Below are 21,418 nucleotides of genomic sequence, written 5' to 3'. Positions count from 1 at the left end.
ATTCTTTATTCGATCTGTTAACGACAACATTTAGTATATTCTCTGTTCTCCAAAAAACACATTGACATAGATATCATCCAGCACCAAAGACATAAGACATTCATTGACAAGATGCAGTGACAAGTGAACAGACTTCGTGAGATACAGTGGTTGACTGAGCAGTGGACACACATCGCTTAACCCTAACTCACCCCACAGACAGGGTCATCATCAGGGCAATCGTAACACTTAGGCTGTGTACGTACAGTATGTTCCAACAGTCTTGACAACATCTCCTTCCCTTCATGACAACTGTAAAGACACTTGGAAGGGTAAAAAAATCTATACAAGAGAATCCATGGCTTTTAAAATGTGATTAACATGAGAGATACGAGGAGAAGAAAGGAGGTGGCATTGGGACACATGAGGCTAGCTAATGAGGATACAACAGCATGCTGAAAGAGTTAGACTAAAACCAGTTAGAATCAGAGCCTTATAGAGTACCACAGTATGAGTCATAATACCCATAAAACCTAAAACAGGGAAATGGTTCCAATAATTTCCCCACCATTTATTTGTTCCATAGGGGATTTTAGAAACACTTAAAATAAGGGCTGTGTTTCGTGTAGGCTTACCCTGGCGTGACGTTTTGATAATTGTGAAAATCTCTCTAGGACAAGGTAATTTTTAAATCAATATATTCGCCTATAATTTACCCCCAAAAATGGAAATGCTAATTAGCTGCTAAACTGGCTATCATAAAGAACAACAAATGCCATGATGATCTGGACTAGACTGCCGAATCGAGGCAAAGGTAAGAATCTCTGGATTAACTATCTAATGTTAGCTAAATGTAGTAAATAATAAATAGGCTACATTTCTTTAAATGGAAAATTCTGTGAACTGTCTTGTGCAAGTTTAAAAATTGACACATTCCCTGTTAGCAAAGGTATCAGTTAGAGATGACGTGCAGGAGCTTGGAGGGATTTATAGTTTTGCATGGTGTCTACTTTGATGCTAATTAGGATTTTTGAATCAGAGTAAATAGAGCCGAGTATATTGATAGAAGTCACCTTGTACAAGAGAGATTTACATGTTTATCAAAACGTCACGCCAAGGTAAGCCTACACGAAACAACCCTTATTTTAAGCATTTCTAAAATCCACTACGGGAAAAATGTATGGTCGAAAAACAATTGGAACCATTTCCCTGTTTGACCGCTAGGTTTTATTGGTATTATGACACCTCCATTGTGGGCCTCTATATACGTCAGGCCAGAGCTAGCTATGCCCTCTATGTGAATCACTGGGGTAAGGGATACTCACAATAGGTGAACTAGCAACGAACAACATTAGCACCAATTTCAACTGTTTTGAAAAATTGTACAAAAGGCTAGAGACATTCAGCTCGGTGTAAGTATTACTTCTTCACTGGACCACTTTGTGAACACTCTCCGCGGAGTCAGCAGCACGTGGATGTTTCTGGTTTTCAGGGATACAGTATCTTCAACTAAACTTCCGTTTCCCCTGAAAAACGTGGGGAGTCCGCTCAGGTGTCTTGCTACGCCTGCTACGTTAGGTTGCTTTGTGAATATACTTTAAGGCCTGTAAAGACACTTATCAAAAGAATACATTTGTTTTGATGGAAGAGCTTGACCATATTCACAGCAGAGCGTATTGGATACTTTGAGGTGTAATATGCTATGATCTTTTTCTCAGTCAACCATTTTCTTGTCTCAAACAATAAGACACATAAGACTAATGCAAATCGATTACATAATGTTAAAATTTGAAATAAAATAGTAAGGTTTAGCATGTCTTTATAATACATTTGATATATAATTTATATATTCTTTTAAATAAGGTATATTCACTTTTTCTAAATCTGTGTTTTAAATCTGTAGACATTAAGTTTATATCATGCAACCTAGTCATATCTGTCATTCTCAATACTTGCCTGTGGATTGGTGGATGCTTTAAAACACTTTAAAAAATCTAGCTAAACTAAGTTGAGAAAATAATATATAGGGTACAATTTGATCCATGTTGGCACAATGTTGGAACACAACATTTACAAAATGGAGTCACTCCTATACAGTACATGTGAAACAAAACTGTATGGCCCTATGGCCAATGTCCTGGTCAACATACAAACAAAATATGTAGAAGGAACAACTAATAATAGTCTTATACAACTATAAAGAGTGAGTCAAAACAGTAAACTCTGCATTTACTCTCTACTCAATATTGTTGCTGGTCTTTCAGTGCAATCATTTTCAGTATTTCTACATCATGCTTCAGTCGATGTGTGCCCCCTAGTGGTAAAACATTAATATTCTCTGACATTGGCTAAATAAGGTACAGTAGAACCCTAAACTTCAAGTTCGAGATTGACTGTGGTGTATTAGTGGAGGTATTCACCCTTTGTACCCCAATACAGTGTAGGTAATCAGGGTGGAGAAGGAGAGGTTGACGTGTGTATGAGGGGGGCTCAGAGCCTCTTGTCCTCCAGGATGCCCCTCCAGTCATCTGCCCAGGAGAGCAGGCGCCGGTGGCTGGAGCTGGGAAGTATGTGCTTGTTGTGGCAGGTAGTAAATAGGATGTGCTCCCAGCTTGGGTTAGGCTCTACACCTGCAACAGAGGCACATCACAAAGGTCATGTAAAGCTTGTAGATTAATCGAACAGTCAAATACTAACTACCAAAAATACCTATATGTATGACACTAGCATGCATATGGCACCATCATATAAATACATGCACATATATTTACACGCGCAGTTTTCCAGCTTTGCTACAAATACTTGACTCACCGAGGATGTCTGGCTTGTCATCTATGAGGACGTCCCCAGTCACCACAGTCTTGTCTCTGGTTAGGATGATCTGGTCCAAGAAATCATAGCCCAGGTGCTTCTCTATCCAGGCATACTGAACACATAACAGGGAGAGCGCAAAGACCAGAAATATTGTTAGAAAGAGGTACCACAACCACCACTCTGCCTCCAGCCTAAAGGATTACTGTCTTGACTCCGAGCTTACCTTCTCATATGGGCAGTGTATATAATGTTTTATAGGGCTGGTGCAAATAAAGACATCTGTGCTGGAAAACGGAGAAGAACACAACAGGGTTAATTTGTTTTCAAAGTAAATTTTCTACAACATACCGTTTTTGAAAGGTGAGCAAAGGGGATGTCCTAACATGAGGATATAGGCTAGTATTGGAACAGAGTTACTGTGAATGTACTGTATCGTGGTGAGGGCATTTGCTTGAGGTTAACTACTATATGGTTGTTGACATAAGGTCGGCCAAAATGAAACACTAAAGCAAAGGTTCCCTCTATAAAGACAGCGTGGCCTCTGTAGCTGTTGGTAGAGCATGGCACTTGCAACAACCAAGATAGTGGGTTCGATTCCTGGGATCACTCATACATAAAATGCACGCATGGATGACTAAGTCGCTTTGGAGAAAAGCATCTGTCTGTTTATGCGCTATTAGCATGATGACATTTTAACACGGCAAATGCATACAGCAGAGCACACCATGACATAGCAGTTCCCTTCCTGAGAGGATTACCATGCTACTCTAGGACCACCTGCTCGCCTTCTCCACCCTATTTGTTTAACATGACCCATAGAATATAGCCTGACGGGTGACGACTAAATGGCAAATAGTCTCTAGGTGAGGGTCAAAACATTGTAAAGCACTTTGGGAACACAAACAAAACTGCAATTCCTTCTCTTTGAACAGCTGACTCACAGGGCAAGTGTCTTTGAAATAAATGTGAGTATTTTAAGAATATTCCGTAAGCTATGGTATTGTTCAGATATGGTTTGAATGACCATATATGGTTCAAACTTACTTCTCCATCTTAGCCATCTCCTTGACGGCCTGCACTCCTCCAGGAAGGGGCTCCAGCTCTATAAAGAAGTCCTTTGACTCCCAAATGCTGATGGCCTTCTCCTACAGTCAATATAGCCTCTGCTTATCATCCAGACTTTTACAGATTGTGTGTGTGTTAATTTATGACAGACACTGAGGACCTAGATGCATGGCATACTTTAATACTCTCATTATATAATGAGAGTATTATATACAATTATACAATAAAATGGATATGGGAGACATCTTTATCAAGTGCATGCTTGCTATGACTATACTGTGGAAATAGAGCACTGTCTGGAGAAACTGGGGTTGCATTATAAAGCAGAATTTAAAGCACTTTGTCGAGCCACCATGTGAGTAGGGGTTAACTCAGCACAAGGACTTTCTTATAAATCAGATCTGTGTGTGACTGGCATTTACAGAATTCAATGTAATGACAGCTGCTGCTCTTGCAACCTTTTGAACATGCAGGGGACTTCTGATGCAAATGATTGAGCGACATAACGCCACAGACTATACAGACAATGAATGTATGAATATTTCCTGTTTTCAGACAGAATGCACAGTTCGGAACTACTTACACACAGGTCACTCCTCAAGTTCCCATACTGAGACGAAACCCAGAATCCTCGTCTGTCCTCCAGGGTGATGTACGGTTCATTGGGGTACCTGGCCCGGTATTTCTTCAGGAATCCCCCTTCGAAGTCTGCAATGACGCCATCCATGTCCACCAGAACCCGAAGTCTCTTACCAGAGGATGAAGACATCTTGGCGGAAATACACTTGAACTGGTCATGGAGTAAGACCCTCCCTCTGTCGCGTAACGTTACTATTTTAGGCAGTAATGACATGATTTACTTGCCTCGCTGATTTCTGTCGGTGATCGAACGATGGCTTCAAGACTCACGAAGCGCGAGATAAGTATTCGAAAGTCCAGAAGAGAAAAAAGCGTTTTTCCTAATACTGATAGGGTGCCATTTAAACAAAATATATTTTGGGACGTTGCTAATGTAACTAAATATTTGACACTGTCGGCTATTTATTTATGGTTTCAACATTTATTGCAATTGGTCAGGCTTTGGCACTTTTGCTGCATAGCATTAGCCAGCAAGCTAGCTAACGTTAGCACTACCGGTAGCGCACAGGGTTAGCGCACAAGGTCAAATTTGACCAATGCCTTTCAGCACTATATTTGGACTTGTTTACGACTCTTATCAGTATGGACTGGTTCTACAGCAGTTAGTGTCGCATCTCACAACCATTGTCAGCCGCACAGCAGCTGTGAAATTTGGTACAAATACTCTTAGAAGTGTCGCCTACTGTACAAAATCCTGCAGTCAAAGACAATGTCGTGAAACAAGATTACACACGTGTCCTCAGTGGGGTTTAAAAAGGCATTCTTGTACCATGGAGTGTGAACTGGAAAACATCTACAACATTTAACTTTTTACATCAAAAGATGCTGAGTATGCATGCAGCAGAGGAAGAAAAAAAACAGGGAAGGGAGGAATCTGTCAGATTCAGAGTGTTTAATAGTCACATGTACAGGGTTTGCAGGTGTGATTGCAGGTTACAGTGAAAATCTTAGGTGCCGAGCTCCAACATGCAAGACTAAGTGGAATAAAATAATGAAAATTGTAATAAAAACAACAATAGAAATAGCACTATATACACCATACAAACTGTAGCAGTGATTAATAAATAAATGTCCATTAGGGTGGAGGCAGAGTAAAGCCTGTTGAGGGGGTGGGGGAACAAAGTGAAATAAGAGTAATAATATACATATTAACAACTGCAACAGTGATGAATGTCGTTGGGGTGGGGGCCCTCGGGAACACTGTGAGGGCCCTCGGGGACAGGCCGAATTTCAGCTCTGGAGAACACAGGTGCTAGAATCTTTCCAGTTCCCACACAGCCATGAATCTGGCTAGCAAGACTACACAGGTGTGGTCAATGGGAAGACATATCCAATGAGGAGGCCCCAGAACAATGAAGAGATTCTGAGAAGCAGCTACAGTTAACAGAGTGGAGTGTGCGGGCCTATTGTGTGGTTTGATAATTGTCTGTGGAAGGGAGCAGGGGAGGTCTCAGGCTCGTTGCTAAGCTGCAGGAAGACGTTGAGTGTCCCCGTGTAGGGGCCCCCAATCTTGTTTTGCCAAATCACATCTGAAACAAGGCTAACGTTGTAGACATGAAAATTCATGTATTATTTTAATTGTTGTACTGTACCATGTGTATCCTGTGAATATGACAAGTAAACTTGACTCCATACGCACATACAGTCAAAAATGCAGGTGCTATTCAATTTACCTTGTGTTACTGGTGTCCCTGTCCTGATTTGAATCAGTCCGAGAAGAAACACCAAAAAAACAGTACTGCCCTGTGGCCTCCACGGCTGCATTCGAGTGGGAAATCTCCAATTGTATAATGTCTTTGCCTGCAACCCGGTAGCATCCGCACCGTACTTCCTGTGTTTACTAATGCGTGTGATCCTTAAAGTGGTAGCACAGGGAGACAAATTCCCAATGAATAAAATTCCTGATAGAACATAAAGACAATCAGCAGATGTTTTCAGGGGGTGTACGTTTCGAACGAAGGAGGAAATAAATGGTAACAAACAGCAATAACTAGGTTTCTGATGCATTTATATTTTGCGTTTAGCAAATCTGTGCCTGTCAATTTAAGAGCCTAAAGTTCCAACCGTAAATCTCGTTAGATCCCGTCTGTTCTTACGAAGGTCTCACGATACTTCTCTCTCTCAGTGGCGGCTGTGTTGCCCCCTGTCTCAGCCAGCACGGACGGAGTTGTTTCTGACATTTGAATGAAAAACAGTCTGAATTGCTACCACTTTGGACAGATGAAATAATGGCTTCAGCCTTGGAGCAGTTCGTGAACAATGTGCGGCAGCTCTCTGCACAAGGTATGGACACTAAACAGGTTTTAGTTCTCAGACGAGCTGGAACTATTAGCTAATGCTAACCAATGGGTTACTGTGCTGTTATCATGTATAACTAGCTAGGCTAGGTAGCCAAACTGGATAGATCCTTTTTGCTTTATCATGTAAACACAGCGCTAAATTTATTGTTTTCGTGATCGAGGCCTCAAAAAAGTAGTTCACAAAGATGCGTTTTTACCCCGGGACACTAATGTGTACCTCAAACAACACTGCAAACGAATACGTGTTTTAGAATCTTACTTTTTGTTTTTGTTAGAGAAAATAATTTCTGGGGTATGCCTTCCGGTAGTTCCGCCCTAAGCACGCGCGATTGGATGAAGAGCGCCATTGTCAAATGTTATTGGGCGACAGTCCCATCTGTAACGCAATATGCAATACTTCCATTGGTTATGCACCCAGTGCAGGCCTTGACAGGACACTTGACCGGCCGATATATTTTACAGTTGCCAAGTACCTCAAGTCCACGATGATTTCATCCACGGGGAAGTTTAGTAGCCGCAAAGAATGTGAGCTATGCAGCTAGACCGCGTTCCATTATAAAAACGTGCTCAATATTCTATTCTTTAAAACAAATATATATTACTAAATGATTAACGTTATCATTTACATATGCGGGTGTATTCAGTTGACATTCTGGTTATTTTGTTGGTACAGAGGTTTATAGAGGTTTGCTATTATAGCCTGTATTCTGTTGTTAGAAATAAGTGAGCAACATTATTAAATATTTATTTCTGACTATCATGGGCTTTCATCTCTGCGTAAGATGAGTGTAACGTGGGTCTGCTGTTGGACAGTAGAGTTTGGGAGGGCTCCATCTAAAAATGGGAGAAACACTTGTGTCAATTAAACTATTTATGATATAGACTCTTAATCCAATATTCACACATGAACTCCCGTTTATTTTGGACCTGTACTCTTCAACCAGCTCTAATGGCTCAATTATCAAGTGCTGCATTGTTTGTTTACCTATTGTCTTTACTGTTGCATATCAGGTCAGATGACACAGCTGTGTGAACTGATCAACAAGAGCGGGGAGCTGTTGGCCAAGAACCTGTCCCACCTGGACACTGTACTGGGGGCCTTGGACATCCAGGAGCACTCCTTGGGTGTGCTGGCTGTGCTGTGAGTAGCCTGCTCTCTTCTGCAGTCATCTAATCCTTGATCAATGATTTTATAAGTCAATCACGGATCTAGGATATGACTTTGTCAGTTTCTGCTTACTGTACATATGTGCATTTAAGGCTCATAACTCAGGAAATTATATCACACAGATCAAGGTGTTAAAATAAAATTGTCTGAAACTGGTTGTCTTTTACAGTCGACATTCTTTGTTTTAATACGGTGACAACATTTTTTCTTGTGTACTCACGGACAGTTTTCACTTTCCCTTCATAAAGGTTTGTGAAGTTCTCCATGCCAAACATCCCTGACTTCGAGACGCTCTTTTCCCAAGTCCAGCTCTTTATCAGTACCTGCAATGGGGAGCACATCCGATATGCAACAGACACTTGTAAGTCTAAACGTAACTTATTTTTGGTTTCTAGAAGCCTTGTATTGATGTGTTTACTCCATTAGGTGTTAACATCTTGTAGTGATAGAAGTGTTTTCTAAGCAATGTGGATCATGTTTTTCAAGGTCAAATGATCAGGGCAAAATGTATTTCGCTTGAACCTGTTAAACCAGGGGTTCCCAAACTTTTTTGCCCTGCAACCCAATTTTGACGTCAACATTTCTTGCTACCCCACCATGTTAAAAAAAATAAAAAAGAGGTAATCAACGGCCAATATTTACTTTTTTAATTGGGTCTATGACAGTCTATTACAAATCAGTCTGACAGTATTTTTCTGGACAGTATTTCAATCTGAGGAAGCATAGTTTGAAGTGACTGAAATGCATCAAAGGTATTGGGATGTTCAGAAAATCATCAGGCAATAACTGTCCCCCGCAATGGAATCGGGGAGAGGACTGTGGATCTGTCTCTGTACATTAGTCACACGCGATATCTCAGACAGCTGTGTCTTGTAGAGATCCGGCATTTACAAAATGATACTGATTGGCCCAATGCGGGAGCTATAGTAATTAACTGAAATGTGTGATGTCCCAATTGGCCCAAGGGTGGACGCTGCATCATTTGTGGGGGTGACATGTTTTCTTGTTTTGTATGATGATCTGTCTAGAAAATAATGTCATTGTTGATGTTCTTTTCCCTATCTGATTTAGTGCCTAATGATTTAGTGTTCTAATGAATCCTGCTCGGCTTGTGGTCATTGTAGAGGGAAACAGAAGACGGGTACGGGTTCCTGAGAGTGTTATCTTTCAGTGATGTGGTTGTAATATTTTGTAGCATAAACCATTCAAAAGGATAGAGCCACATTTTGTAGGAAGAAAACAGAAACGGCTCTGTTCATTACAACCGCATCTAGCGGCTACCAGAGATTAGATGTAACCGCGATTCTATGAACCAAGAACAATTATTCCGTATTTTTCCCCCCAGTTTCTCGCGACCCCATTTTCATATTCGGTGACCCCTAGTTTGGGAAATGCTGTAAAACCCACTATTTGATTATTCTCTCCACAGTTGCCGGCCTCTGCCATCAGTTGACAAACGCCCTTGTAGAACGGAAACAGGTAAGTCTTGCCAAAATGGGAGCAACACATTTCAATCAGAAGAGCTAATGCATGAACTTACTTGTCTATTAACATGGTCTGTTTGAGAAAATGACTCGTGTTTTTACAAGATAAGACCCAGCTTATGTCATTACTACTCTACATGATTTCAAAAACAAAAAGCCAACCCATGAGAAAGCATATTGGTTCATTCTATTTTATATAAGTTTAATGCAGCAGTTTTTTCAAAGAAGGATAGAATTGGCTCTTAATTCCATGCTTGGATATTTTGTTTGTAATCACAGCAGTGGAGGGTATGTGAAACAGATGTCAGTGTGCTAGGAAGTGTGCCAGGACAACTCAGGGTAAACTGATTGTACCAAGGCTCAAACCTGTGGACCTCTGCCTTGCTAGCACACGTGATCGCCCTGCTTGGCAACGTACTATCCAGTTATGCCACCAAAACGGAACCTCGATGGCACCATTGGCGACATTTCAAGCTAGCTGTGGAGTGAGTTCATGGCACATTGTTGTCTCTGTTACATTTGGTTTAATGCATCTCTTTCCTTCACAGCCATTGAGGGGCGTCGGCATTCTAAAACAGGCAATAGACAAAATGCAGATGAACACAAACCAACTTACCTCAGTTCATGCAGACCTGTGTCAGGTGTGTAAACCGCTTCATGTCAACTGGCTCTTTGGACTTTACATGATTATTGCAATGTATTGATGCTTGGCTATGAGACTAAGCATGAATGAACTCTACTATTTTGTGTGTACATCCACAGCTGTGCTTGTTAGCAAAGTGCTTCAAGCCTGTCCTCCCGTTTCTTGAGCTTGACATGATGGACATCTGTAAGGAGAATGGCGCCTACGACGCAAAGCACTTTCTATGTTACTACTATTACGGCGGCATGATCTACACGGGTCTGAAGAACTTTGAAAGAGCACTGTATTTTTATGAACAGGTACTGGCTTATTTGAGAATCTAAAATGTGTGTGCTAAAGCTGTTTTGGATGTGTTAGTGTTCCTGTTGTTATTAAAGTAAATTGATTTAGCAGGCTACTAGTAACACATTTGTTCATCTTAGTACCATTTGAAATGACCTTTTTTAAGTTACTATTTTGATACTGTGTATGCATACAGTAGTCAAGTACACGACACCCTACGTTGAATCTGTTATGGCATTGACTTGGCTGAAGTTGGTTTACGTCTCTAATTCCATTGTGTGATATTCTTATGACCCCCCCTAGGCAATAACCACTCCAGCTATGGCAGTCAGTCACATCATGTTGGAGGCCTATAAGAAGTACATCCTGGTCTCCCTGATTCTACACGGCAAAGTGCAGCAGCTCCCCAAATACACATCACAGATAGTTGGGAGGTTCATAAAGGTGAGAGTGAAGATGCAAACATATTTTACATCCTTAGATGTGCCATTACATCTCGAACACTAGAACCGCTGGGCCTCGAGGGACCCCCCCCCCTTCAAGCTAATGAGCAGTCATTCTGACTGCACCATTCTAACAGTGTAATTAATACATCATATATATGCTATCGCAAAAAATATGATTTGGTTGTATTTATGAAGGTCTTAGCAACATTAGAAGAAGATAAAACAAAATATTCAAATAACACAATAGCATTTTCATTAGTTTGTTACTGTAGGCTATATTTAAAAACAAAAAGCACCAACATTCAAGTGTTATTCAAGTACCTTTTTAAGTATGAAACAGAAAGCATACGTGTTGGATCGCGGTAACACCAACCACCAAGACGCATTGTCAGCAAGACGCGTGGCCAAATGATAAAAACATCAGTAGCCTAAACATCATTATAAGTGTGCCTGATGAGTAATGAAAATCAGCACAAAAGCAATAATGGCATTATTTATTTTTTACATTTATTTAACTAGGCAAGTCAGTTAAGAACAAATTCTTATTTTCAATGGCGGCCTAGGAACAGTGAGTTAACTGCCTTGTTCAGGGTCAGAACAACAGATTTTTACCTTGTCAGCTCGGGGATTTGATCTTGCAACCTTTCGATTATTAGTCCAACACTCTAACCACTAGGCTACCCTGCCTCCCCATTAGAATGAATATAAGCGTTGATATGACAGCAGTAAACTGTCAAACTGTCAACATATCAAGTCTGGGACCAGTACAAAAAAAGTATGAATGTATGTACTTGTAAGTCGCTCTGGATAAGAGCGTCTGCTAAATGACTTAAATGTTAAATTTAAACACAAATCGTCAGTTATTGTCAGCTTGTGCTTACATGTTGTGCTGCTTCATGCAATGGCATCAGTTGGAGGGTGTTCATGTCACAAACGAAAGCTGGTGAGTGCTTTGCTGATGTTTTTTGCTTGCAATGTTGGGTCTGCTCTCTGTGATGACATTTTTGTGCTGATAATCGGCTGTAGCATTGTCACCGGCTTTGTTCTGTCCAAACAGGGCTCTCCCTTCCTGTCTCACCGTTTTCATTTGGTGGTGGCACAGCCACCTACTCATTGCTCACTATTCTGGCTTTTTTTACGATTCGGCCTCGGCGGTGAAGGTTCAGGCTGAGCCTCAGAATCAGAAGAATAATCATCAGAGATGTCATGATTCATTTCTTCCCCCGCCGTCTGAGTCGTTTTCATTCAGATCTTGTAGCGAATGTGCATTCATTCGTCTTTGTCTTCTTGCCACTGTAAATTACACACACTCTCACTGTGTACTCCAAGTAGACCAGAGTAGACTGATTGGATTGGGTGGACTGATATAGGGGACATACCAGGGTTTCCGTTAGGAAACCGGCAGCATTTTAATTTACCGGACATTTTGAAAAATTTACCGGGCCCATATGCATTGGGTGCGTAACTGGTGCTCAGAATGACAGAAATCCTATTTAGAATATAGTAATTCGTGTCAACAGAACATGCAAGTCAAGGATGCAATGGCGTGTGTCCTTCTCACCGAATTCTGATGCTCACTATGAAGATGTTAGAATAACTGTCCACATTGACTTTTCCTCAGCCAACAAGACGAGTAACAAACAGAAAAATCACTAGCCTATCAATCTACTATCCCCCATAGTAGAAAAGTTGACCTCTTCTATTGGTCAGCTTTTCGAGAAAGAAATGGCCTATTCCAAACAGACTCTGGGACAGTTGTTGGACTAGAGATCCAAAATGTGTACAACCAGAAGACCTAGGCTACATTAACAAGTCAGATCAGATGATGCAACAGATCAGAACGTTCAGCTTAAACTGTTGATAAACGATTATTTCTTCACATTATAAGCGCGGCAATGCGCGCAAGGCAGTAGGGTAACCGCAAATGTTTGTTCCATAATGCAATTAGCTGGAAAACATCGGTGTCAAAGTGCACCGCATGTGCGAGCGGTTTCATGTGACAGAGATGAAAATATCCTTTAGAAAGAGGGGAGATCTAGTATGCAACAACTAGCATGGGTTGCTAATTTGACTAGGATTGTGCCTTTGGCTACTGGACAATGAAAGAAAGTTGATATAAAAGAATTGCCTCCAGGGATATGATCTGATTTTGGCTCGGCTACTTTGAAGCAAGGTAAGACATGCCTCATAATATGTAGTAAAACGTTCAGGTTTCAAACAATGAAGTGTATGTTTTCAAAATGCATACGGCCTCCAGCTCATTGCAAAGTGGTGTGTGAGGTGCTGGTGAAGCCTGTTCTGTTGCCTGTGCATGCTGTTTGCGATGCTGAAGCAGCAGCTCACGCTGTGACAGATTTTCCACTCAAAGGCTCTGTATACTGTAGGCCTAGGTGTGTGTGATCAATAAGATACATAACGAATATACTGTACATGCGCCAATTTAATTGCACAAAATTATGCAAAGTCACCTATAGAGCGATAAGCATGACGAGTCAAATGTATTTCCATCGACTGTTATTTCCATCAATGAATAGGTTAAAAAGCATTATTTTGCAATGGGATTTTTTTTCTTTCTCTGGGATAATTGGCCAGTGCCAATTTGATTTATCTGCTTTTCAACAAAGAATATTGGTCAAAAGCCGGCTGTTACCGGCTAACTGAAACCCTGGTACATAGCATTTTTTGGATTACAGTTAGAATAGATGAATTCAATAGAATGGTCTGTTCTTCATTCACAATTAGTGACTACATAGTTATGCATCTTTCGCGTCCCCTTGCTCATCAACTCACCCATTTGCCACCAACACACTTTACTTAATTGAATCTGTTGACGTGCGAAATTAGTTTTGGTTTAGGTTCAGTTTTGAGGCAATCTGCAGGGTGATTATCAACTGAGCACTGCACCTTCAACTATCGGGAGAAGGAGCGGAGCAGGACCTACTGTTGGGAGGAGGGGCAACGAGAAAACGATTCAAAAAATGACATGCCCTCCTTAAACTGGCTGTAACTCCAGTCTGTCTGATATTAATATTCTAACAACCATGTGTTATATAGAGTCAAGGACGGAGGGGGGCAAGACTTTGAAAATGGCAGAGTAATAATTTATTTACATTTTATGAACAGTCCAAATAACTGCTTTAGCGATTCTAGTGTTGTGCTTCTTGTACTATATACTATACATATATACTATACATATGACATAGTATTACATATTCTACTGCTTTGTTTCTGTAGCCTCTCAGCAACGCCTACCATGAGCTTGCTCAGGTGTACGCCACCAACAACCCAGCAGAACTGCGTACCCAGGTGAACAAACACAGCGAGACCTTCACACGCGACAACAATACAGGCCTTGTCAAGCAGTGCCTGTCATCCCTCTACAAGAAGAATATCCAGAGGCTAACAAAGGTATACTTCCTTCCCTTACCACATGTCACCCTTAGCCAAGATATCCTTCCCCCACCCCACCCGAGCCACAGCCTGTTCACCCCGCTACCATCAAGAAGGTAGAGTGCAGTACAGGTGCATCAAAGCTATGACCGAGAGCCTGGAAAAACAGCTTCTATCTCCTGGCCATAAGACTGTTAGAGTCCCCAACTAGCCGGCCGACGCCCAGTACCCTGCCCTGAACTTTAGTCACTGTTACTAGCCGGTTATCACCCGATACTCAACTTTGCACCTTAGACACTGCTGGCCTATGTACATAGTCATTGAACACTGGTCACTTTAATAATGTTTACATATTGTTTTACCCACTTCATACATACATACTGTATTCTAGTCAAGACTCATCCTATATACAGTGCATTCGGAAAGTATTCAGACACCCTGACTTTCACATTTTGTTACGTTACAGCCTTATTCTAAAATGGATTTTACACACAATAACCCATAATGACAAAAAAAGAATGGAAATATCACATTTACGTAAGTATTCAGACCCTTTACACAGTACTTTGTTGAAGCACTTTTGGCAGCGATTACAGCCTCGAGTCCTCTTAGGTATGACGCTACAAGCTTGGCACAGCTGTATTTGGAGTTTCTCCCATTCTTCTCTGCAGAGCTTCTCAAGCTCTGCCAGGTTGGATGGGGAGTGTAGCTGCACAGCTATTTTCAGGTCTCTCCAGAGATGTTCGATTGGGTTCACATCCGGGCTCTGGCTGGGCCACACAAGGACATTCAGAGACTTGTCCCGAATGTGCGTAGGGTCGTTGTCCCAGTCTGAGGTCCCGAGCGCTCTTGAGCAGGTTTTCATCAAGGATCTCTCTGTACTTTGCTCCATTCATCTTTCCCTTGATCCTGACTAGTCTTTCCTGTCCCTGCCACTGAAAGACATCTCCACAGCATGATGCTGCCACCACCATGCTTCACCGTAGGGATGGTGCCAGGTTTCCTCCAGACGTGACGCTTGGCATTCAAGCCAAAGAGTTCAATCCTGGTTTCATCAGACCAGAGAATCTTGTTTCTCATGGTCAGAGTCCTTTCCAAGCGGGCTGTCGGGTTCTTGGTCACCTCCCTGACCAAGGCTCTTCTCCGCCGATTGCTCAGTTAGGACGGGCGGCCAGCTCGAGGAAGAGTCTTGGTGGTTCCAGACTTCTTCCATTTTTAAGAATGATGGAGGCCACTGCTTTCTTGGGGACCTTCAATGCTGCAGACATGTTTTGGTACCCTTCCCCAGATCTGTACCTCGACACAATCCTGTCTGGGAGCTCTACGGACAATTCCTTCCACCGCTTGGCTTGGTTTTTGCTCTGACATGCACTGTCAACTGTGGGACCTTACATAGACACACGACGCCTTTCCAAATCATGTCCAATCAATTGAATTTACCACAGGTGGACTCCAATCAAGTTGTAGAAACATCTCAAGGATGGTCAATGGAAACAGGGTGCACCTGACCTCAAGTTTGAGTCTCATAGCAAAGCGTTTGAGTACTTATGTAAGTAAGGTATTTAATTTTTTTATACATTTGCAGAAATTTCTTAACAGTTTTTGCTTTGTCATTATGGGCTATTGTGTGTAGGTTGATTGATTTAAAAAAATATATATATATATATATATGTGATCAATTTTAGAATAAGACTGTAACGTAACAAAATGTGGAAACAGTCAAGGGGTCTGAAATCTTTCCGAATTCATTGTAACTACTGCTGTACACCTTTTTTATTCATATACAGTTGAAGTCGGAAGTTTACATGCACTTAGGTTGGAGTCATTAAAACTTGTTTTTCAACCACTCCACAAATTTCTTGTTAACAATGATTATGGCAAATCGGTTAGGACATCTACTAAGTAATTTTTCCAACAATTGTTTACAGACAGATTATTTCACTTTAATTCGCTGTATCACAATTCCAGTGGGTCAGAAGTTTACATACACTAAGTTGACTGTGCCTTTAAACCGCTTGGAAAATTCCAGAAAATTATGTCATGGCTTTAGAAGCTTCTGATAGGCTAATTGACATAATTTAAGTCAATTGGAGGTGTACCTGTGGATGTATTTCAAGGCCTACCTTCAAACTCGGTGCCTCTTTGCTTGACATCATGGGAAAATCAAAAGAAATCAGCCAAGACCTCAGAAAAATATTTTTAGACCTCCACAAGTCTGGTTCATCCTTGGGAGAAATTTCCAAACGCCTGAAGGTACCACGTTCATCTGTACAAACAATAGTACACAAGTATAAACACCATGGGACCACGCAGCCGCCATACCGCTCAGGAAGGAGACGCGTTCTGTTTCCTAGAGATGAACATACTTTGGTGTGAAAAGTGCACATCAATCCCAGAACAACAGCATAGGACCTTGTGAAGATGCTGGAGGAAACGGGTACAAAAGTATCTATATCCACAGTAAAACGAGTCCTATATCGACATAACCTGAAAGGCTGCTCAGCAAAGAAGAAGCCACTGCCCCAAAACCGCCATAAAAAAGCCAGACTACGGTTTGCAACTGCACATGGGGACAAAGATCCTACTTTTTGGAGAAATGTCCTCTGGTCTGATGAAACAAAAATAGAACTGTTTGGCCATAATGACCATCGTTATGTTTGGAGGAAGAAGGGGAGGCTTGCATGCCGAAGAACACCATCCCAACCGTGAAGCACAGGGGTGGCAGCATCATGTTGTGGGGGTGCTTTGCTGCAGGAGGGCCTGGTGCACTTCACAAAATAGATGGCATCATGAGGGAGGACAATTATGGGGATATATTGAAGCAACATTTCAAGACATCAGTCAGGAAGTTAAAGCTTGGTCGCAAATGGGTCTTCCAAATGGACAATGACCCCAAGCATACTTCCAAAGTTGTGGCAAAATGTCTTAAGGACAACAAAGTCAAGGTATTGGGGTGGCCATCACAAGCCCTGACCTCAATCCCATAGAAACTGTATGGGCAGAACTGAAAAGCATGTGTGAGCAAGGATGCCTACAAACCTGACTCAGTTACACCAGCTCTGTCAGGAGGAATGGGCCAAAATTCACCCAACTTATTGTGGGAAGCTTGTGGAAGGCTACCTGAAACGTTTGACCCAAGTTAAACAATTTAAAGGCAATGCTACCAAATACTAATTGAGTGCATGTAAACTTCTGACCCACTGGGAATGTGATGAAAGAAATAAACGCTGAAATAAATCATTCTCTCTAGTATTATTCTGACATTCCACATTCTTAAAATAAAGTGGTGATCCTAACTGACCTAAGACAGGGAATTTTTACTAGGATTAAATGTCAGGAATTGTGAAACTGAGTTTAAATGTATTTGGCTAAGGTGTATGTCATCTTCCGACTTCAACTGTATACACGACCAATAAAATTTGACTTTATCAACTCAGCCCAAATATATCCTCCCACAACCTCCAAATGGACTTAGTCTTTTACCTCAATATACCTCCCTATACTTAAATATACCCCATTTAGCTCATGTATCTTCCTAAACTCAAATATGTCCCCCTCACCTCACATATACCTCCCTCCTAATATGTCAACCAATAGTCCCCGCTCACCTCAAATACCTCACCTTTACCCCCAACATACCATTCTCATCCCTAATATCCCTCTGTCTGCATTCAGCTATATTCAAAATATACCGTATGTCCTTCACCTCAAATGAACCTTCCACATCCCTATTTTCACCCTGTTACCAGGGTGTAAACAAAGTATTTAAAGCAAATGGTCAGATTGTATATGACCACCGTTCTATTTTTGCAGACTTTCTTGACGCTGTCCTTGCAAGACATGGCAAGTCGAGTGCAGCTGTCAGGGCCCCAGGAGGCGGAAAAGTATGTCTTGCACATGGTAAGCCAACGCAGGAGGAAAGGCATGCTGTATCTCAGTACTCCTAAGAACACTCACTTTTGAATGTCTGAAAGAAAATGGCCTTCACCTGATTTGATTTTTCCATTGGTTACGTTTTCTGTTCCTTACAGATTGAAGATGGCGAGATCTATGCCAGTATCAACCAAAAGGATGGCATGGTCTGTTTCCATGACAACCCGGAGAAATACAACAACCCCGCAATGCTTCACAAAATTGACCAAGAGGTAAGAGAATAACAGTGTTGATTATCTATCCTTGTATGAAAATAACTGAGGTACAATGGCGTATCTCTTTTGGTAATGTGTTAGTGTAGTAAATGCCTTGTTCTGTGTCCTTCACAGATGCTGAAGTGTATAGAGCTGGATGAGAAACTAAAGTCCATGGATCAAGAAATCACAGTAAACCCGCAGTTTGTGCAGAAGGTAAGAAGCAACTGTTCAGTTTTTTTAGGCTCCTCTTCAGGTTTTCCAAGAGGAGTATATTTGAAATTCAGGTGTTTGAGGGTTTGTGTTTTATTAATTTTTTTGAATATATTTTTTTTTATTCCATTCTCAGACATATGAAGTAGCTATATCAAACATCTGGTCTTCCAGTTATTAGTATAGAAATTATTGCTAATGGTTAGCATCACATTGTGTGTTTCAGAGTATGGGAACGCAGGAGGATGATGTAGGCAGCAAAACGTCAAGTTACTCCTGAGAGCCATGGACAGGGGAGAACACTGCCACCCTTCAGGTTCTCATTGGATGACTTTTTTTTAAAGTGGAAAAACATTCTATTGAGTATGGACATTGGTCAAGGAAAATCTAAATGTGTGGAATGATAATTTGGTTATTTCTTTCACGGTGTCTTGAGGAAACCTAAACAAAAAAACAATTTTGTCAGTGTTTTATTTATCATTGTTCAGGCGGAAGAGCCACTGCTGCATTATCAACCATAATAATAAAAACTGGACTTATTTGTTCAAAAAGAATGTGTGATAAAGCACCGTTTTTCTGTTGCATGATATATATATATTTTTTAAGAATTTCCTTATAGGATAACATGCAACATTTGAGGAAATCTTAAGTCTCATGTTTTGAAGATCAGTAATTTCCCTCGACCTGCAAGACAAATTTTCTGGTATATCACATGGAGATTTGACAACAAAAACAAGGCTGTACTTCTGCCCATGAACAAATGTAGAAAGGCTAGTACAGCTTAAAAAATTTAACAATTGGTGCACTGTTTTTTTCCATCCCCTAGAGGTCTCTCGTGTACTGTGTTGTACTGTAGTTTGCATTTACTGCAGGTGGGGTGAGCTCTTGAGCTGGAGTCATACTTATCTGTTATCTGGAAGGACTCAAGAATACATTGATTCAGTAAATTGACACAATTTTGGATTAAATGGATCACATCACATTCCTGTTTTGTCAGCAGTGTTTACCCTAGTCTTCTGACATTCTGTGCTACTTATGCCTCAGTTATTTGTGCAGCGTTTCGTTTGTTATATGTGAACAGAGAGATATAGGATTTATTGTATTGCAAAGCCTCAACTTAACCCATTCATGTCCATAACAGACATTTTTAAATGTCCTTTGGTACACTTGTTCTCTGAGCTTACTGATGGATCATTTGAAGAAGAGAAAAAAAGTATCGGTCAAAGTCTATGTATACAATGTGAGTTTTTGGTATTGTACTACATTTCATTAATCAAGTCATGTGAATACATGTTCAAAGGATCAGATCTTAATAATGTTTGGTATATAGATTGCCTGGACGTGTGTGTTCTATCCATCTACACAAAAAAGCAGAGTGCTGAAGCAGGTAAAAAATCACCTGTCCTCTGTGCCAAACACTCACTACCAAGTTCCAAATGGCCTCTGGAAGCAACATCAGCACAAGAACTGTTCGTCGGGAGCTTCATGAAATGGGTTTCCATGGCCGAGCAGCTGCACACGAGCCTAAGATCACCATGCCAAGCGTTGGCTGGAGTGGTGTAAAGCTTGCCACAATTGGACTTTTGAGCAGTGGAAATGCGATCTCTGGAGTGATGAATCACGCTTCACCATCTGGCAGTCCGATGGACGAATCTGGGTTTGGCGGATGCCAAGAGAATGCTACCTGCCTGAATGCATAGTGCCAACTGTAAAGGTTGGTGGAGGAGGAATAATGGTCTGGGGCTGTTTTTCATGGTTCGGTCTAGGCCCCTTAGTTCCAGTGAAGAAAAATCTTAATGCTACAGCATACAATGACATTCTAGACAATTCTGTGCTTCCAACTTTGTGGCAACAGTTTAGTGAAGGCCATTTCCTGTTTAACCATGACAATGCCCCCGTGCACAAAGCGAGGTCCATACAGAAATGGTTTGTCGAGATTGGTGTGGAAGAACTTGACTGGCCTGCACAGAGCCCTGACCTCAACCCCATCGAACACCTTTGGGATGAATTGGAACACCGACTGCGAGCCAGGCCTAATCGACCAACATCAGTGCCCTGTGGAGGCTGTTATAGCAGCAAAGGGGGACCAACTTTAATACATTGCTTTATTCTTTATTTTGGTGTTTCTAAAATGACGTATGCTACTTGAAGTTCTGTGTGTATACTTGAATTCTCACTTTGTTTTCTATGAGTATATTGTTGCCATTTGTCATTATTATTCCATCACTTTAGTAGTTTTTAGTATTGCACGTTGTGTAACTATTCTTACACATATGAAATTGTATACTATATGATACGGGTAAGAATAAAGTAATCTACTCTTTAACACTTCAAATGTTAGGGGTGGACCTCATCGGACCCTTCATGAAATCCAGGAATGGCAACAGCTGGTGTCTGACAGCAACCGATTACTTCAAGTGGGTGGAGGCAATACTCATTAAGGTCAGTAAAGGAAGAGAAGGTGCTTAAACCTAAATTCCCTTGTATGACCCTTTTTAATGGGTTACATAAGGAGCCTAATACATTCCAATAGGGGCCAAATAAAGAGTGGGGATTGAGAAAATGAGAACTCTTAGCCTAGCAAGTCTATTACCTGTAGAATGAACAATATTTCCATTCTTCAGCACCATCATTGCTGATACACTGTATAGAACTAATCCTGAAATGAAGTGAAGGAGAATCATCTCGTCTATCCTTTTGCTCCTCTCTGTGTGATCTGTTCATCTCCAAGGCTAATTCAGGTTTGGAACTGTGCTCCCTCCCGAGGGGTGTCTCTCACCCCTTACATTCTCTCCATCCATCTTTAGAGTTCTTGCTCCTCCTATCTCTTCCTCTCCATGGTGATGTCGTGCACAGTACTCTACATAA

General features: G+C 41.2%; 2 protein-coding genes across 3 annotated transcripts; one reads left to right on the top strand and one right to left on the bottom strand.

Annotated features, from left to right (window-relative positions):
• Window positions 1–807: 807 nt before the first annotated feature.
• Window positions 808–5,206, bottom strand: LOC120046185 (5'(3')-deoxyribonucleotidase, mitochondrial-like). The gene is made up of 5 exons (XM_038991208.1): window positions 4,442–5,206; window positions 3,838–3,938; window positions 3,017–3,077; window positions 2,791–2,905; window positions 808–2,609 (listed from the first exon to the last, which is right to left on the bottom strand). The coding sequence occupies exons 1-5, from the start codon at window positions 4,709–4,711 to the stop codon at window positions 2,470–2,472; spliced, it is 687 nt and encodes a 228-aa protein (XP_038847136.1). The 5' UTR covers window positions 4,712–5,206; the 3' UTR covers window positions 808–2,469.
• Window positions 4,774–19,532, top strand: cops3 (COP9 signalosome subunit 3). 2 transcript variants are annotated; one of them, XM_038991206.1, is made up of 13 exons: window positions 4,774–6,470; window positions 6,623–6,780; window positions 7,809–7,938; window positions 8,214–8,326; window positions 9,395–9,444; window positions 9,998–10,090; window positions 10,212–10,391; window positions 10,678–10,818; window positions 14,055–14,228; window positions 18,024–18,110; window positions 18,242–18,355; window positions 18,473–18,553; window positions 18,777–19,532. In XM_038991206.1, the coding sequence occupies exons 2-13, from the start codon at window positions 6,726–6,728 to the stop codon at window positions 18,828–18,830; spliced, it is 1,272 nt and encodes a 423-aa protein (XP_038847134.1). In that variant the 5' UTR covers window positions 4,774–6,470; window positions 6,623–6,725; the 3' UTR covers window positions 18,831–19,532. The 2 variants fall into 2 exon arrangements, with proteins under 2 accessions (XP_038847134.1, XP_038847133.1); XM_038991205.1 differs by having other exon boundaries at window positions 4,774–6,780.
• Window positions 19,533–21,418: the final 1,886 nt, after the last annotated feature.

The sequence above is a fragment of the Salvelinus namaycush genome, chromosome 4 (assembly GCF_016432855.1).
Source record: "Salvelinus namaycush isolate Seneca chromosome 4, SaNama_1.0, whole genome shotgun sequence".
In the NCBI taxonomy this organism is placed as follows: Eukaryota; Metazoa; Chordata; class Actinopteri; order Salmoniformes; family Salmonidae; genus Salvelinus; species Salvelinus namaycush.
The sequence above is the reverse complement of the archived record's forward strand: the minus strand, read 5'-3'. Positions and strand labels throughout refer to the sequence as shown.

Coding starts and splice junctions, on each gene's coding strand:
- LOC120046185 (XM_038991208.1), bottom strand. CDS start 4,711: ATGTCATTACTGCCTAAAATAGTAACGTTACGCGACAGAGGGAGGGTC. Junction 3,078..3,837: donor GAGATGGCTAAGATGGAGAA/GTAAGTTTGAAC, acceptor TCCGTTTTCCAG/CACAGATGTCTTTATTTGCA. Junction 2,610..2,790: donor TGACAAGCCAGACATCCTCG/GTGAGTCAAGTA, acceptor CCTCTGTTGCAG/GTGTAGAGCCTAACCCAAGC.
- cops3 (XM_038991206.1), top strand. CDS start 6,726: ATGGCTTCAGCCTTGGAGCAGTTCGTGAACAATGTGCGGCAGCTCTCT. Junction 10,091..10,211: donor TTCATGCAGACCTGTGTCAG/GTGTGTAAACCG, acceptor GTACATCCACAG/CTGTGCTTGTTAGCAAAGTG. Junction 18,111..18,241: donor AAAAGTATGTCTTGCACATG/GTAAGCCAACGC, acceptor TGTTCCTTACAG/ATTGAAGATGGCGAGATCTA.